We start from the raw sequence: 13012 nt of genomic DNA, 5'->3' as shown, positions 1-13012 counted from the left end.
TGACAGAATCCATCATGCCAGAGACTGCCTCACGCGGGGATGGGGGGGCAGGATGATGGGTCGATCCAGAGACTAGACCCTCTTCTCCCAAGCAGACAGGAGGGTCAACTGAAGAGGACGGGTATGGAAGTGGGCTATGGCAGTGATCATTTTTGCTACATCGCTCATGCAGAGAGAGACTGAGGTAGTGAGGAGATGGGTTCTTTAGAAGACGAATCCCCTGACGGAGAGAGGACATCATTTCATTTGGGACAAAAAAAACTGGAGCGTGCCGTGTCGAATAGCATTCCCAGGAAGGTCAGACACTGAGATGAAATTAGGGAAGATTTGGCAACATTGACTATCCAGCCCAGACGGGCGAGAGTGTCAAGAGTAATGTGAAGGCTTTGGCGAAAGTCCTGAGAGAGGGGTCCTTGATCAATAGATCGTCCAGATAAGGGATAACAACAATCCCCGTGGAGCGCAAGATGGCCATGACCGTGGCCATCACTTTCGTGAAGACCCTTGGTTCTGTCGCAAGACCGAAGGGGAGCGCTGCAAATTGGTAATGCTTCCCTTGAACTGCAAAACGAAGGAATCTCTGTGACGCGCAAATCGGAATGTGCTGGTATGCATCTTGAATGTCCACCGAGCAGAGAAACTCCCCGGCTTCCATTGAAGCAATCGCTGAGCGGAGCAACTCCATTCTGAAGTGACGGATGCGCACTAGTCGGTTTAGGCATTTGAGGTCCAGGATAGGGCGAAGAGAGGTGGGAGTGGCCCGTCATGCTGAAGAGAATCTATTGGAACGGGAATGTGATCCGGAAGACTTGGAAGAGCGGATTTTTGTGTGCCAGTTAGGGGTAGGCTCAAACGATGGTTTACGCCTCTCCCGCTGCGCCGGAGGCAGTTCTGTTGGGAAGAAGAGCCCTGCGAAATGAATTGACGAAAGGGACTAAATGGAAGCGAGCGTCTTTTTGTAACTAGACGATTAGGGTTGGGCTGGGGAAGGGAGGTGCTTTTTTGCCCCTTGTGGCATCTGAAATAATTTGGTCTAACTTACAACCAAAGAGTCTTGAGCCCTGGAAGGGTAGATTAGTAAGGGACTTTTTGGAGGCTGGATCCGCATTCCACTCCTTAAGCCAAAGAATTCTGCGTATAGCAATAATATTGCTAGTGATGCAAGCTGAGCAGGTGACCGTGTCTAGTGAAGCGGTTAGTATTTTCCTGCATGGGCGATCTGGTCTGCCAGGTCAGCAAGTTCATCTGGAGGGGCCGAGGATTAATGCCCTGCTGGAGAAATTTTGCCCAGGCGGAAACCGACTTTGCCACCCATATGGAAGTGAAGGCTGGACAGAGGGAGGCGCCAGCCGCCTCCAAAGACTGATTTTGCAAGAGCCTCAACCTGCCTATCTGTAGTATCTTTAAGTGAGGAACCATCAGGGAGAGACAGGACCGTCCTAGCAGAGAGGCGGGAAACAGGAGGATCAACGACTGGGGACTCCGTCCATTTGCTAACCAGATCCTGCTTAAAGGGATACAGAATATCTAACTTTTTTCCCGAAAAGCGTTTTTCAGGATGCTCCCAATGCTTAAGAAAAATACCGTCAAACTCCCTATGATTTGAAAATGTCCGGTCGGGACGTTTAATCCTCTTAAAGGAGACAGAGTGGTCTTGGGAAGGACCCACGTGCTCCTTAATGTTAAGGTTTTGGTTGATGGCCGAAATGAGGCTGTCAACAATGTCCTGGATCTTAGAGGTCTGATCCGTATCAAAGTCTGACTCCGAATCCGTTCTGGACTCTGACCCTAAGGGCAACTTGGAAGAGGAGGCGTGCGATTTTTGAGGGCATCCTGGATGAAATTGACAGGACTGGAGAACTAGATGAGGAGCTTGCATGAGCTCTCTTCTTGGAACGGATTCTTTATCTGCCCTTCTGAGGGGGGTATGGTGAGGTGCCTGCGAATCGTCCAGAGGAACGTTCAGGGCACTGGTGGCATTAGATAAGTTAGGCAAGTGTTCCAGGACCTGAACCAGGGACTGAGATAACTTGGTGAGGTCAGATACTGACTGAGAAATGGCAACAGCCCACTCCGGAGGAAAGGGGGTGCACTCATCCTGGGCGGCGGGGTCTCCTGAGATGCCGGTGTAGTGGAAGGGTTGCAAGTAGAGCAGAAGGCCCATGACTGACCTGTGGGCCACTTCTTTTTACAGAGCGCACAGGCGTAGTGAATGATGGCGGGAGAGGGACGAGAGGTTTTCTCCCTGGGTCTGGGCATATGTCAGGCCCTGGGGGCTACTGCTGAGAAAAGAGCCTAGGCCTTAGGGATACTGCTGAGGAGCGGGCCCAGGAGGGCAGTGCGCAGCCTGAAGAGAGCCTCCCCGGCCCTGTGTGACTGCTGGAGAAGAGGTGCTGGTCCTGAACGCTGAGCAACAGAGCTGATGTCAGCAAAAGCAGGCTGGCGGAGAGATGCAGGGAAGAACAGGAATTCTGTGGAGGGGGCGTGTCTGAGCTTGGTACACAGTGAAACATGACTTCTGGTAGGATGGGAGTGGGAAAGCGGCGTGTCCTGCCCCGCATGCTGATTGGCTAGATTGTCGGTGGGGGCGTGGTTAGCTCGGTAGGAAAGTTACCCGCGCACTGATTGGCTGCTGTGAACTGGCGGGGGGTGTGGCCGTGGCCAACCGCAGCGCCGAATGAGGGGAGAACAAGGAGTGCGCAGCTTTTTCCGCGCGTGAAGTTAGGAGGGGGAGGGACGTATGTGGGACGGGGCAGAAAGGTTAAAATGGTGCCCCGGTGCCGAGACCGCCACTGCAACCCTGCTTTCGGAAGCTGTGGGGAAGAGAGGGACAGTACCTTGCTGTAAGTCCCAACTGCTTCTTTTCCGCTTCATTAGGGCAGCATCAGGAGATCCGTTGGTGAAAGGGGGAATCCTGGCGAACTCCTCCTTCCCGCACTGTCCGGTCCTAGACCGTGCAGAAGACTGTCACCTTTGGAAGAAGGGGGAAGGGCCTATAGTCTTCCTTCCAGGCCGCTCCGAGGAGGGGGATGGGAGAACTGGCAGAACCAGGCACCGGGATTCAACCTGAAACACCCTGGGTTATAGGGAATAAGGGTCCTGACCAGCGGGTTCCGAGAGTGGGCGATGTGGACGACATCACACTGCTCTCTCGGTCGCTCGTGTGTGGGGAAAAACAGGGTGAGACATTACACCCTGTTACCCGGAAGAGAAGAATCTGTAAGAGAAATTGAAAAAAATTAATAAAACAAAACAGGGTACCTAAAAGGGAAAAAAAAAGAAAAGATCTGGGATCAGATCCAGGTCCGCCTCCTACAGACGCTAAGCTTAAACTAATGAGCTTTGTGCCTGTCAGTGGGTGTATACTGATGAGGAGGAGCTAATTTTTTCTTGTCATATGTCAGCCTCTTAGCGACAGCAGAACACACCCATGCTTACCGGTGTCCCCCAATGAAGCTATAAAGAAACTGGTTTGTCACTTGGCTTTCCCAGTGAACGCCATAAAAAAAGCAAATATTGATATTTTTTTGGTCATTACTCATTACAGAGAAAGCAATCAAATAGTCCTGTGCCCAAAAACTATAGCAACTAAAATGTTTGTTCTGCGGGAAAAAATCAAGCCCTCGTATGTCCGTCACCACTAAAATAAGTCAGAGCTCAAGAATTTCTTTTTTAAATAAGTTATATATTAAAATATGAAGTATAAATAGACTATACATATTTGGTTTCACTGTGTCCACAACACCTACTAATTGCCATAAAAAAACCACAAAACCGGATATGCATATTTTATGATTTATTCATTTTTGAATCAAAACAATCGCAATCAAAAAGTCTTTGAACCCCCAAAATGATGCCAATAAATACTACAGTTCGTCATACAAAGAAGAGTTATGGCTCTAACAATATTATGAAACACAAACTTTATATATATATATATATATATATATATATATATATATATATATATATATATATATATATATATATATATATATATATATATATATATATATATATATATATATATATATATATATATATATAGAGATAGATAGATAGATAGATACTTAGTCTACATAATATTGAAACAAACACAATTTTTCTTTTTCACAGTCCAATAGTAATTTGTTAGTGGTGTAAAAATGTATTCATTGAGGGGTGTAATTTCCAGAATGTAGTTACTTTTGGGTGTTTTCCTCTAAATTAATACCTCGGGAGCTCTGCAAATGCAATATGGTGAACGGAAACCAATTCAACAAAATTTGTACTCCAAAAACCAATGGGTGCTACTTTCTGAGCTGTGCCATGCTCCCAGACAGTGCAGTATGTCCATATATATTGCCATATTCGGCAGAAATTGGATAACTTTTGAGGTGGCTTTTCTCCTGTTACTCTTTGTATAAATAAAAATTAAAACCTTAGGGCTAAAACTAATTTTTAATAAAAAAAAAAAAAAAAGTTGTAATTTTTCATTTTTTTTCTTTCCACTGTAACTATTTAGATGCTTCACATGAACGAACACAACGTCCTAAATACTATTTTGTAGACTATAAGGCCTGCACATTTTAAAATTGGGTGATGTGTGGGGCTTCTAATATATTGGACACTTAAAAACTGAATCAGCCCGTAAAAAAAATACGTCTCTGAAAGTTTTTTTTGGAGAATTGTTGCTAAACTTTTATAAAAGTCTAAAGTCCAGATTTCTCTGCAAGAAAACAAGCCCTCACAATGGTCAGTTGAAGGAAAAATAATTATCGGGTCTCCGAGAATGGCAACCCAAGCCAATTTTTTTTCAATGCACATTTAAACTGAATTAAGTTTTTTTGTTTTTTTTTTTATTTCACTATTACAAAATATAACTGATGTGAAGAATCATGTTGTCAGGTTATTTATACCACACAATGAATGTAAAAAAATGCAAAAAAACAGTAAGAATTGTGGTTGTTTTTTTGTTTTTGCTTTTTTTTTTACAATTTCACAACACTGACTTTTTCCCATTGTTCAATACAACGTTGATGAAATAAATGGTGTCATTCAAAACTACATATCGTCCCACCAAAAAATGCAATCCTTCATATGTCTATGTAGATGGAAAAATTAAAAGTTAGAGCAAAAAAAAAAATCTGCTGCTGCAAGAAAGGTTAAATATCTAAGGTAGTCTATGCATGGAAATGTTAAATGCAACAAAATGTGTATTGTGTGCACTTTACTGTTATACCTGTGATATTGGATTGTTGCCAGACTCATTACATGCTCATTACAAGGACTTGGGGTCCATTGACCATAAAAAAAGGAGCTAGATAGAAACCAATTGGCTTGTATTTTTCAATAGACCCATGGTATAAGACCATGATCTTGTGCAATAGTATAGGGTCTTGACCTATTTGAGATTGAGTACTTTGAAGCAATGACCCAGTTAAAGGCCTTTTTAGCATCTGAGAGGATGAAGGCATGAATTTTCTCGGAAATACTTTTAGGAATTAAGAATACTTAATTATAGTGTTGCTGGCACCTCTACTTTGTATAAAGTTGACCTGATTATTAAGCATCATATTGGCTATTCTCATTGCAATACAGATTAAAGTTTCACATTTTTAATGATCTGGGGAGGAAATTTGGACAGATGGATGTCTCTTTTCCCAGTTTGGGAAGGACTAAAATGTGGGCCTTTAACTTTGATGCTCATCATAATATCACATTGGAAAACATTCAAAATGTCTGGATAATCCCTGTTGAATGTTTTCTCACGTGTAGTTAAAGGCTCACATTTTAGTCCTTCCCAAATCAGAAAAAGAGCCATCAGTGTGTCCAAATTTCCTTTTTTATAACCATTAAAAATGTGAAACTTTATTGGAAACTTTTAGCCAATGTGATGTATAATGTTTTTATACACAGCAGAGATACTAGCAACAACAGAATTAAATCTTTCTTGGGCGGTTTTTGGAAATACTTTCAGAAATTAAGTACACCAGCAGTATCAGGTCTAAGATCTATCCAACAATGTATGTTGTTCTTATTGTGAGGGAAAAAAAGTATACGACCCTCTTACAGATATCCAATAATTATTCACTCTGTGATGGTGTCTGGACATGAATTGTTATTAACTAAGTTTTCAATTCTATCTGAAATGAATATAATATGAGTGATCTATAATCCAAAATGTCTAGTAACCTTTCAGACCCAATGAACCTGGATTAATTTTTTTTACTGTAACACATAATTTTGCATCATTCTACATTTAGGAGAGTACTTTGGGGAAATTTACACCTGATAAATTTTGTACACCCCCCCCCCCCCGTACGCCACCTTTTTGTTTACGACACCTTGCCAATTTTTAAAAATGATGAGATTGTACTGAATGAGTTCTGTTACTCCCTCTTTGTTTAATATTTATCATAAACTGTCTAGCAGGTTGTCCCAAATTTATCATTCCACTTACGTGATTTTAAAGGATTAACTCGTCTCGATAAAATTATTAATTTTAGAACAGTGTATTTAAATTCTTCACAATTTTTAAAGGTCTGCTCTGTTATTGAATAAAATCCTCAGGACCAAATACAAATAAAGTAAGTGTCATTATAAATAAATTCCTAAATATTTTAATTAGCAAATCACAATTGTTTTATTTTGGCAGTTAATCACTATAGAATTAAAATAACCATCTTGTATTTGCTGCTTTCTTTCACCTTCCGTTTGCCACAGAAACTGAAACCTTTCCTACTGTCAACAATGGGAATAAGATTTCTGAAATCTGATGTGCACACTGCCTTTTTTTTTCTTTGCAGATTTGAAGCAGTTGCAAATCTGCAGCATTCTTTCAGTGTTTTTGCAGTGTTTTTCACCCATTTCAATGCATGGGAAAAACGCAGCAAAAAATCATGCATTTTTCCTGCCAAGAGACACTTTTTTTGGGTGCAGAAATGTCAGCAGCAAATACTTAACATTTGCACATACCCTTACACAGACCTAAACCTATCCTAGAATGTTAGGACAAGTGCCTGTGAGCATGTGCAGTAAGAAGCTCTACTTCCTCCCTTCATGGAGTGAAGATGTTTTTCCAGTAGATAGTCCGATGTAATACTGGAGATACCAGAGGTGCTGAGGTAAGGTGAGGCTGCTCACACTACATTTCACCATGTCTTTCTGCTTTCTGATCTAATCCTGCAGAGGGTGGGGGGGGACTTAATAAGAAGCTAGCCACACTATTTTCCACTATATCTTTTTGATGTAATCCAGAGATAAGTGGGCTGAGTTAAGAAGGGGCTGCTGTCAACTTTTGTTTTTCTAATCTGATACTGAAGATACCAAGAGTGCTAAGGTAAGAAGGAGCTGCTCACACTGCTGTCCACCCTGCCTTTCTGAATGACTAAACATGATATAGTTCTTTCTAGGTCAAAGCAAAAAAAGCTTCCTACTGCACATGCTCACAGGCATCGGTCCGATCATTCTACAGCAGGTCTCGTTGAGTGTAATAAGGTGGTGGCCATTTTAATTCTATGGTGACTGTGTCTTTAGACTAAACCACTCTGATTTGCTAATTAAAAGTATTTAAGAAGTAATTTTATAATGAAATTTCCTTTTTATTTTATTTTTATATTCCGAGAGAGCACCTTTTAAGTTTTCGGTTTAGTGGGTTCTACAGGAAGGAGTCAAGGGTATGTGGCCACAATATAGACGCAAGAAAGCATGAGAGACCTGCCTGATCCTGCTTATCACTGTGGTGCTGGGTTCAGGTGTATCAGAGCTCTCTAATCGCTGGATAGAAATATGATCCATTGACCTAAGACAGAGATTGACAACAGGAGTTGAAACCCAAGTATGGAAAATTGTGTTCTCTTGTTACTCAAGGATTGTAGTGATTGCTCTGTTTTATATAATAAAGCTTGACAAACGCACTGAAGATTTGTTCACGGTCGGTAAGTGTTCATGAGGGTTCAAAATGCAGATTCCTATAAATGTGTCCAATCTTTCTAAGTAGATTACCCATCAGAGTTCAGCCTTTATTTTCTAAATTGCATTGGAGAATTGAGTAATTAAGGCAGAAATCGCACATATTTTTTGATTGAGCAAAGCATAAGTGGATGCAAGGGAGGGGAGGAATCAGTCTGTGCATTGTACTTTTTAGATTTCCTGATTTTTGTCTCCAAAAACTGCCATATATCCTGTTTCCAGCCTTCCTTGTGAATCTAGAAATTGGGACGGATTCTGCAAAGAGGAAATCTTAAGCTAAATAGGTTGAAAATGTTAAGTATTTCTATCTGCACACAGGGAAAAATCTGCATGTACTTTGAGGGTGTGGCTTTCAAAATCTGCTTCATGCCCCCCCACCCCCTTTTAATATTTATATAAATGTATGGGTCAATTTTTTTCACAAAAATCTAGGCAAAATCGGACTTTGCTGTAGATTTGCTTTGCAATCTATGGTGGAAAAACTCTGGACAACAAGGACACTTCTTCGAAATACTGTAATTTTGAAACTTTGGCATTATTATATACCAATGCAAAATTCGAATAAGACCAAAAGCACTGTAACCTATAATAAAAGGGTTTTTTTAATGTACATCAAAACTAAACAATGAGAACATATGATGGCTTGAAGTTACAAGCCTAATGTCTGATCACATTTCCGGAGCTGAATTCTGTCATTTGCAGTGTTATCATTGATACGACAATAACTGCAGCAATTCAAGACCGGAAGTAGGAAGATGTATTTGATAAAAGTCTTATCACACTGCGTTTTGTCTCGATCTGATGTCAGCCTATTGCTACATTTGATATGGATATCGGAAACTTTTCCATCACTTACAGTAAGCAGACATTGCCTAGTATTGTGTGCAAGTAGCCTTATATCAATCTATACTAATTACTGGTTTGAATTATATCAATCGATGTAGGCGTCCATACTTCACCTAACAAATCAGAAGAGACATGTTCTCATAAAAACCTCGTAGCAATGCATTTGTCAGGTGTAGGCCTTTATCTTCACATAAGTCGTATATTAAAATGATATAGCCTCTTTAATGTGCGGTTACAGGCCATATTACTTGTAATTAATCTTTTTATCTTCTGAGTGTTATAAGCTATTTTTTTACAAAATGAACACACTGCATACATGTTATACCATACTATTCTACAACACAAGTAAAACTAGCACTTGACTGAATGTCTTTTCATTAATTATTTTTCCTCTTCTTAATAGCCCCCATTGGTGAAAACTCAAACCGTAACCATATCTAATGCTTCGACCAGTGAGAAGGGGCAAATCCCCACCAAAGAAGTCCCCTTGGTGCACACAGAGACTAAGACCATCACTTATGAAGCTGCAAAAGTTAGTATTTTCCATCTTGTCTGTTAGTAAGTTTCTCTGATATACAATCTTTGGAAAGAAGATCTTCCCCAGCAGATCCCAACATGTGTTAATGCTTGATTCTATAAGAAGAGCATAGTTCATCATAACTAAGTGATGTGCAGCAACCAGAGGTCATCATAAATGTATTGTCATGCACCAGTAAATGTGAATAATGTGCTTACACTGCCTTATGCAAAAAGCCTAGTGGGAGCACCTTTTCTATAACAAAATGGACCCGTTTTCATAAAATTTCTCCCATTAAACATTAGGTGCCACTGTACATTTTAAACGTTTTAAATGCAAACTTTTATGTCTATAGAATGATGATGTTAACTATGATCAAGAACCTGGCATCCTGCTTACTGCACATACCATTACCTCCGAAACAACCAGCAGCACCACAACAACCCAAATCACCAAGGTAAGCTATTGCATTATCAGCTAAAAGGAGATCCTCTAGAACAGTGTTACTCACTCCTGTCCTCAAGGCCCACCAACAGGTCATGTTTTCAGGATTCCTTAGTTTTGCCCAGGTGATAATTCCATCACTTGTGCAATGTGAATGGAAATCGTGAAAACATGATCTGTTGGTCGGATCCATTTTTTGGGATCTGGGGCCGGGTGAGGGCATATTTTTTGCACGCCAACAACCTTTTTATTGATACCATTTTGGGGTAGATACAATGTTTTGATTGCCTGTTACTGCATTTTATTGCAATGTTGCGGTGACCAAAAAAAATTTAATTCTGGCGTTTTTTATTTATTTTTTTTTATTATTTTGAATGGGGCGAAAGATGGGTGATTTGATCTTTTATATTTTTTTAATTATTTTTTTATATTTCTAAAAAAAATAGATTTTTTCACTTTGCACTGGCTTCAACAGTCTCCATGGGAAACTAGAAGCTGCAGATCGTCTGTGCTACACAGCAGGGCTTCAGTCCTGCTGTGTTTAGCAAAAATGCTCACTTGCTATGAGCGCTAATAGCATCCCGGTAATGACAGAGATTGACAGCAGCATTTAACATGTCAACAGCCGTGGGTGGATCGTGATCAGATCAGCTGTCATGTCCCCGGAAAGGTATCTCTGACAAATGCTGTTTTACCATGCATTATTTAACGTCCTTTGGCTTGATCTCAAGCCATGACAACTTGATGGATGAATGCTCTCTGAGAAGATCGATCTTGTGCAAGCCTAGATACGTCCATCAGGGTATTATCTGCCGTTATCTTCATAGTGTCAAGTCATCGGGTTGCTGGTCTTCCTCTTCGCCTTGTTTCTTCTATTCTTCCGACCTTCTCCAGTGATTTCTCTCTTCTTATGTCCAAAGTAGGCAAGTCAAAGCTTGGTGATCATTATATATATCTAGCTTGATTTATTCCAAAATTGACTTGTTTGTTCTCCTTGCAATCCATGGTATTAAGAATATTCTTCTCCAGCACCACATTTCGAAGGCGTCAATTCTTCCTCTGTCTTGCTTCTTTATCGTCCAAGTTTCATATCTGTATGTTACTACAGAAAAGACCAAACTATGTAAGAGTAGTGTCTTCGTCGGCAGTGAAATGTTCCTTGATTTGAAGACCTTGTCCAGTTGCCATGGTTTACATGGTTTGGGCTCGTGCACATAACCGTAAAAATTGGATGAGTGCTATTTGTCGTATTGATGTTCATGTCTGTGGGTCCATGGATGACATCCTAGTGAGGTCCGATTTTCACAAACACACTGCTGAGTTTTCTAACAAGTTTACCTCCCATCCAGACATCTCAGGACTGGTGTATATTCTCCATGCTGCTGTTGATTTTTTTTGTGTGCTAAAAAGGAATTCAGGGCAGGAATTTGTGTAGTGTGAAATGTATTGGAGAGATCGCAGCAGATCATGTCTTCCCATCAGCTCAATCAATTGCAAATTAGAGATTGAGCTTGCATTGGGGAAAACTGGTGAAAATGCAGTATACTAGTCCTTTAGTGACTAGAATTAATGCTATTCCTTAGGTACGCACACACAACAGCTTATTCTGGAAAGTTACTTGAAAGTACAATTAACCTTTTAATTTTTTTTTAAAACAAAAAGTCATTCTTGTACCAAGCAGCATCCATGTTCAGCTGGCACATGCACTGCCACTTCTTTATTAATCTTCTGCTTGGATGTGTCAACTGGTGGTCACCTCATTAAATGGGCTTCCACATTCTGAACATTTCCTCCCCCCCACCATTAATTGGTTAGACATTGATACCATATCTGGTGGGTATATCATAAATGTATGTGCTATAAATGCCAGTTTAAATTAAATATCCTTTTAGATATTTGGCATGATTTTACAAGTTGCAATACGTTACCCAGTGTTACTAACGTGTGGTTGTTGCTTTTTCTTTTCTAAATGTTCTTTTATTCTTCTTCAGACAGTGAAAGGAGGCATTTCAGAAACCCGAATAGAGAAGAGGATAGTTATTACAGGTGATGGAGACTTGGATCATGATCAGGTAATCCTGCCACATACCAGTGGCTATAGTAGTCTTCACAGTTCAAAATGACATGGTTTAGAATTCAAAAACGCCTTATAGCATTTTGGTTATTTCTGTGTTTTACATGTCATCAGGTCCTGGTGCAAGCTATCAAAGAGGCAAAAGAGCAACACCCAGACATGTCAGTGACCAAGGTGGTGGTTCACCAGGAGACCGAAATAGCCGAGGAATAAATACAGAGGTAGGCAGCAAGTATCATACCCTGGTTGGCAGCTTCCCGTTCCATAGGCATATTGTTTTTCCAATATCATGGGGGGTTTTCTATTTTTTTTTTAATATTGTTTTTCCAGTAGTACTCACTTAATTGTCAGCTATTCGGATCAGTTGTGCAGTTGACCAAGCAGGAGTGCAGAATTTAGACTGAAATTTCTGAATGTGTTTGTCAGTAATTCTGTTACACGACTTAACATTGTCACTCGGTTGAGTGTGTTTTTTTATTTGGGAGGGAAGTTGGCGGCGGTTATATAACTCTAAAGGGGTTGTGCATGATTAGAAAACATTGCTTTCTTCCATTAACAGTTCCACACCTGTCTACAAGTTGTATATTGTTATTGCAGCTAAATTGTATAGAAGTGAATGGACTTCAGCTACAATGTCAAACACAATGCGTACACCACGGTTTCTTTCAGAAACTGAAGCACACCTATGATTTTCTAATTCTGCACTCTCTTTCACTCATGCAGAAAGAAAGAATGGGCAGATGTCAAATAAAAAGATTGACTCATTCTCAATGTCCCTATACACATAAGATCCATGTACTAGTAAAACTTATAATTGTATCAAAGCAAAAAATGGTCAAACTGTTACTTTTTGGTATAGCTTAAGCTCCAGTTGTTTTCTTTTCAGGTCTTCATTGCAAGCCTTTAATTGGGACCACGGACAAAGATATTTTTTTTTCTTCAAAGAAAACCAGCATTTTCCAAAAGATGCCCCCTCCCCTGGACTGTTTTTCAGAGTCTGACAAAGATAACTTTTCACTAGTTAAGACCATTGCTTTAACATAACAACCAGTTTTATAACCTCACGTTTTTAAAGTGAAATGAATATAACATGAATGGGACCTTCACATATCTAGAGAGTTTAGAACGTCTTATTGAAGATTAAAGTACACCTGGAAGTTATTTGTATACTGTGAATA

General features: G+C 40.3%; 1 protein-coding gene across 16 annotated transcripts in view; it reads left to right on the top strand.

Moving 5' to 3' along the window:
- EPB41 (erythrocyte membrane protein band 4.1) overlaps nucleotides 1-12772 on the top strand; it is a 176221-nt gene extending 163449 nt beyond the window's left edge. For all 16 annotated transcript variants that reach the window (XM_073666147.1, XM_073666146.1, XM_073666110.1 and 13 more), the window contains 5 exons: nucleotides 9203-9331; nucleotides 9672-9773; nucleotides 11752-11832; nucleotides 11949-12055; nucleotides 12721-12772. In XM_073666147.1, the coding sequence (XP_073522248.1) occupies nucleotides 9203-9331; nucleotides 9672-9773; nucleotides 11752-11832; nucleotides 11949-12047 (411 nt within the window). In that variant the 3' untranslated portion in view covers nucleotides 12048-12055; nucleotides 12721-12772. The remainder of the gene's footprint in view (nucleotides 1-9202; nucleotides 9332-9671; nucleotides 9774-11751; nucleotides 11833-11948; nucleotides 12056-12720) is intronic.
- The last annotated feature ends 240 nt before the right edge of the window (nucleotides 12773-13012 follow it).

The sequence above is a fragment of the Phyllobates terribilis genome, unplaced genomic scaffold, assembly GCF_046119375.1.
Source record: "Phyllobates terribilis strain yellow unplaced genomic scaffold, ASM4611937v1 Scaffold_2__4_contigs__length_985480577, whole genome shotgun sequence".
Lineage (NCBI taxonomy): Eukaryota > Metazoa > Chordata > Amphibia > Anura > Dendrobatidae > Phyllobates > Phyllobates terribilis.
The sequence above is the reverse complement of the archived record's forward strand: the minus strand, read 5'-3'. Positions and strand labels throughout refer to the sequence as shown.